Here is a 4,465-nt window from a genome sequence, read left to right on the forward strand (position 1 = left end):
GCCGGGACCTCCAACCCTCCCCCTTCGTCCTCCAGCTCTCCCCGCCCCTGTGCTGGCGCACAGAGGGGACCTGGGGTGAGAGACCAGCTCCTCTTGTGATACCTCTCGCTGATCCCTCTGTTCCCCAGTACCACCTGCCGTCGGACCTTCCCACCCCCTGTACCCAGCCGTGTGCCCACAGGACCTGGCATAAGGCCTTCCCCACAGTGCATCCCAGACCCACCTCTGCTTCACTACACCAGTATAAACGGACCTTAAACTTCCCCTGCTTCAATTAGTTGTGAGATTTAGGACCTGTCTGCACAGAGATTTTGTGGGGAAGCTATTGCAAAATAAGCCAGAGTGTAAATTTAAAGCACAGCCATTATTTCATGCTAGCTCCATGGGTGGACGCTCTTGTTCCGCAGTAAGAATCATAGAATATCAGGGGTGGAAGGGACCTCAGGAGGTCATCTAGTCCAACCCCCTGCTCAAAGCAGCACCAATCTCCTGGGGGGGAAAGAATGCTCTTCCCCCCCCCCCCCCGGAGGACATGCCCTTAGCAAAGTGTTTGGTTATCCTTCTGCGGAACGAGGTTATCATTTTCCAGGGCATTGCACCTAACCTGTTCCTGCTCCCCACAAGCATCTAGGCTGGCACTAACCTGGTGATTGCCTTGCAGACTCGGCCGAGGTAATCCAGTCACGACTCAACGAGCAGGAGGCTCGGGAGGAATACTACGTACACTATGCCGGATGTGAGTGCAGCCCTGGGTTCTGTTCCTGGGGAGAGGGATTCATGTAGGCGGCTATTTGTTAGGCGCACTACAGTAGCGCCTAGGATTGTGGTGGTGCTCATTCTTTTCCCACCGTAGTTTATGTTCAGTAACTGCCTCATTTTCACCTTTAAAATGAGTTTCTCACACATACCCTCCCCAATTGATGGAGAATTAGCCTGCAGAACTCCCCATTACAGGATTTCCTTGAGGCAAAGAGGACTTTGCCCTTCTGTAGCACCTGATAACTAAGGGTATGTCTACATTGCCTGGCTTTGGGAGGGGTGTGGTTTCTAGAGGGCTAAAACACCTGGGGATCAGGACTTCTTGGTTTCAGTGACCAGATGTTGAGTGTTTGGGGACATAGTGAGAAAGTCACTCTACAGAGTGAGGCTGGATAGACTTGTTCAAGGTTCCATCCTGTCCCATCCTAACCACAGTCAACAGGCGCCTGGATGAGTGGGTAGATAAGAACCGGCTGGCCCTCACCAAGACCGTCAAAGATGCGGTGCAGAAAAACACAGACCAGTACATGAACGAGCTGTCAGAGCAACCCGAGCGTAAGATCACCCGCAACCAGAAGCGCAAACATGACGAGATCAACCATGTTCAGAAGGTAAATACATCCGGGGATGCTGTGTGGCAGGGATCGGGGTTGGGGGGCTCAGTAAGGAGTGCTCTCCCCTTGCAGTCAGTGCTGGCCCCTCTGCCGTGCTAGGGGGCGCTGTGCTGCAGGGGCTGGGGTGGAAGGTTCAGTGAGGACTCAACTAAAGTCTGTGTTACAGCACTGGAAGTTGCCTGATATTCTGCTGTTTTCCCACAGACCTACGCAGAGATGGATCCCACCACAGCTGCCCTGGAGAAGGAGCATGAGGCGGTGAGTGCCCTTGGGACATTGGCATGGCCTGGCATCTAAATGATTGGGACTCTGTCTCCTTGCTCTGATCGCTAACCTAGAGTGTCCTCCCTCCCTCTCCGCACTCCCAGATCACCAAGGTGAAATACGTAGATAAGATCCACATCGGCCACTATGAGATCGACGCCTGGTATTTCTCACCCTTTCCAGAGGATTATGGGAAGCAGCCCAAACTCTGGATCTGCGAGTACTGCCTGAAATACATGAAGTTCGAGAAGAGCTACAGGTTCCACCTAGTAAGTAAGGACCAAGTCCCAGTATTGTCGGAGCTGTGGAGGTGGGGAGCCCAGGGCAGTGGGTTGGAGTTGAGGGGCAATGGCGTATCTGTTGGGGGCGGGGGCAGCGGAGGCCCAGGGCTGGGAGAGTAGGCGGGGGGTTGGGATTGAGGGGCCCTGGCAAAGCTTTGGGTGGGGGAACTGACCTAGGGCTGGGCTAGCAGGGGGCTGCGTGTCGGGATTGAGGGGCCCTGGCAGTACTGTGTTGGCTTGGCCAGCGTCTGAGAGTTTCTCTGTCTCAGGGCCAGTGCCAGTGGAGACAGCCCCCAGGGAAGGAGATCTACAGGAAGAACAACATCTCTGTCTATGAAGTGGACGGCAAAGATCACAAGGTGAGGCGGTGCTGCTGGCCATCCCATGTGTGGCCACTGGGGAATTCCCTGCTACCACGGTGCCTTTGTCCTCCTCTGAGGAGCCCGGCATGTCTCTGTCCAAACAAAGGCTGCAGGGCTGTAGATCAGAACTCCCCATCCAGGCCTGTCTAGCCTCTCCCCACCTGGGGCAGGAGCACCCCGACATTCTGTTCCCCAGCAGAGATGGAGTCGCTCCATCAGGCCCACCTAACCCGTCCCTACTCAGGACAGGATCGTCCCCAGCGGTCTGCTCCCCAGGGCTCCCCCGTTCCGGGCTCCCACTCCTTCCCTGTGGCTCGCTGCTTGTCTGTGGTGCCCCAAGCCGGGCGACTCCTGTGCTGTCTGATGGCTGCTTTTCTCGCCCCTGCTCAGATTTACTGCCAGAACCTGTGTCTCCTGGCCAAGCTCTTCCTAGACCACAAGACCCTCTACTTTGATGTTGAGCCCTTTGTTTTCTACATCCTCACCGAGGTCGACAGGCAGGGTGCCCACATCGTCGGCTACTTCTCCAAGGTAATGGCCTGAAGCCCACGCTGAGAGGCCAGCAATCTCAGGGCTGGGAGCTGGGTTCTTTCTGGTTTCTTTCCCCAGCTCTGGCAGGGAAGTGGAGTCTAGTGGGTTAGAGCAGGAGGGCTGGGAGCCAGGGCTCCTGGGTCCCATCCCCAGTTCTGGGATGGGAGTCGAGCGCTTAGAACAGCGGACTGGGAATCGGAACAACCTTTTGTCAGTTTGCACCAGTCCTCCCCCATTCTGCAGCAATTTTGGACAGATGTGAGTCATTTCTGAGCCCAGATGTGGAACGCTGGTTTCCCCCTCCTGTGCCAGTCTGTGCCCAGCCTCTCCCCCCCCCCCTCGGTACGCTGCCCTGTCCTCCCCCACTCCTAGGAGCTCCGTTGGGGCTCTGCAGTAACCCAGTGTCTGTGCATTCTTTGTGCTCAGGAGAAGGAGTCTCCAGATGGGAACAACGTGGCCTGTATCCTCACCCTGCCCCCCTACCAAAGACGGGGCTATGGGAAGTTTCTCATCGCTTTCAGTGAGTAGCCCTGGTGTCTGCCTTTGTTGAGCTATTGGCCATGTGTGCAATGAATTGGTACGTTCTCGGATGGGAGTAACTGGCTTCCCTCTTGGGCAGCCAAGGAGTGAACTCCCTACTGCCCCCTATAGGAGATCCCAGCAGCACAGGGTGGGGATGATTTCTGTCCTGAGATGCCCCTCTCCCCCCAACCTCATTGCACACACAGTTCCCGGAGGGGAATGGCGTAGGGTCCCTGCACGCTCAGGCTGGGGGCTCTGATCTCTCCCCACCCCCTTCTTCATGCCCGTAGGCTATGAGCTGTCTAAGCTGGAAAGCACGGTGGGCTCCCCAGAGAAGCCCCTCTCGGACCTGGGCAAGCTGAGCTACCGGAGCTACTGGTCCTGGGTGCTGCTGGAGATCCTGCGGGACTTCCGAGGGACCCTGTCCATTAAAGACCTCAGGTGAGCGAGGGAGCGGGGCTGGGGGGCAGACTGCACCAGGGACCTGGATTGGAGAGCACCCCCCGTTGAGCCCTTTAGTGCCGCATTGGGGCCAGCACTGGCTGTGAGGGGAGAGCGCCCCCTGTTGAGCCCCTGCCCCACTCTCTGCAGCGCCCCCTAGTGCTGCACTGGGGACAGCTCTGCCTGCGAGGGGCTCATACCCCTGACTGAGCCCCACACCCACAGCTGTGGTCTCCCATCCAAGCCTTGAACCAGCCCTCCCTGCTTAGCACTCAGCCCCACCCTGGTGCAGGCCGTGGGTGCTGCCAACGCCTCTGCCCCCCTTTCTCGTGCAGCCAGATGACCAGCATCACTCAGAACGACATCATCAGCACGCTGCAGTCCCTCAACATGGTGAAGTATTGGAAGGGGCAGCACGTCATCTGTGTCACGCCCAAGCTGGTGGAGGAGCATCTGAAGAGCGCCCAGTACAAGAAGCCTCCCATCACAGGTACTGGGCAGGAAATGGGACCTGGGGCCTCTCCCCTCTGGGGGCGGGGCGCTGGCTCTGACCTAGGGTGACCAGACAGCAAATGTGAAAAATCGGGACGAGGGTGGGGGGGTAATAGGAGCCTGTATAAGAAAAAGACCCAAAAATCGGGACTGTCCCTATAAAATCGGGACATCTGGTCACCCTACTCTGATCCCGCCC

General features: G+C 57.3%; 1 protein-coding gene across 1 annotated transcript in view; it reads left to right on the forward strand.

The window, feature by feature from the left end:
- Nucleotides 1-2: 2 nt before the first annotated feature.
- Nucleotides 3-4,465, forward strand: part of KAT8 (lysine acetyltransferase 8) — a gene marked incomplete at its 5' end in the record, with an annotated part of 8,869 nt that continues 4,406 nt past the window's right edge. The window contains 10 exons of the mRNA XM_026659114.1: nucleotides 3-75; nucleotides 662-736; nucleotides 1,195-1,370; nucleotides 1,578-1,631; nucleotides 1,742-1,906; nucleotides 2,188-2,277; nucleotides 2,671-2,811; nucleotides 3,238-3,331; nucleotides 3,624-3,774; nucleotides 4,110-4,264. Of these exons, the coding sequence (XP_026514899.1) occupies nucleotides 3-75; nucleotides 662-736; nucleotides 1,195-1,370; nucleotides 1,578-1,631; nucleotides 1,742-1,906; nucleotides 2,188-2,277; nucleotides 2,671-2,811; nucleotides 3,238-3,331; nucleotides 3,624-3,774; nucleotides 4,110-4,264 (1,174 nt within the window). The remainder of the gene's footprint in view (nucleotides 76-661; nucleotides 737-1,194; nucleotides 1,371-1,577; nucleotides 1,632-1,741; nucleotides 1,907-2,187; nucleotides 2,278-2,670; nucleotides 2,812-3,237; nucleotides 3,332-3,623; nucleotides 3,775-4,109; nucleotides 4,265-4,465) is intronic.

This window comes from Terrapene carolina, unplaced genomic scaffold (assembly GCF_002925995.2).
Source record: "Terrapene carolina triunguis isolate 2854851 unplaced genomic scaffold, T_m_triunguis-2.0 Scaffold571, whole genome shotgun sequence".
NCBI lineage: Eukaryota > Metazoa > Chordata > Testudines > Emydidae > Terrapene > Terrapene triunguis.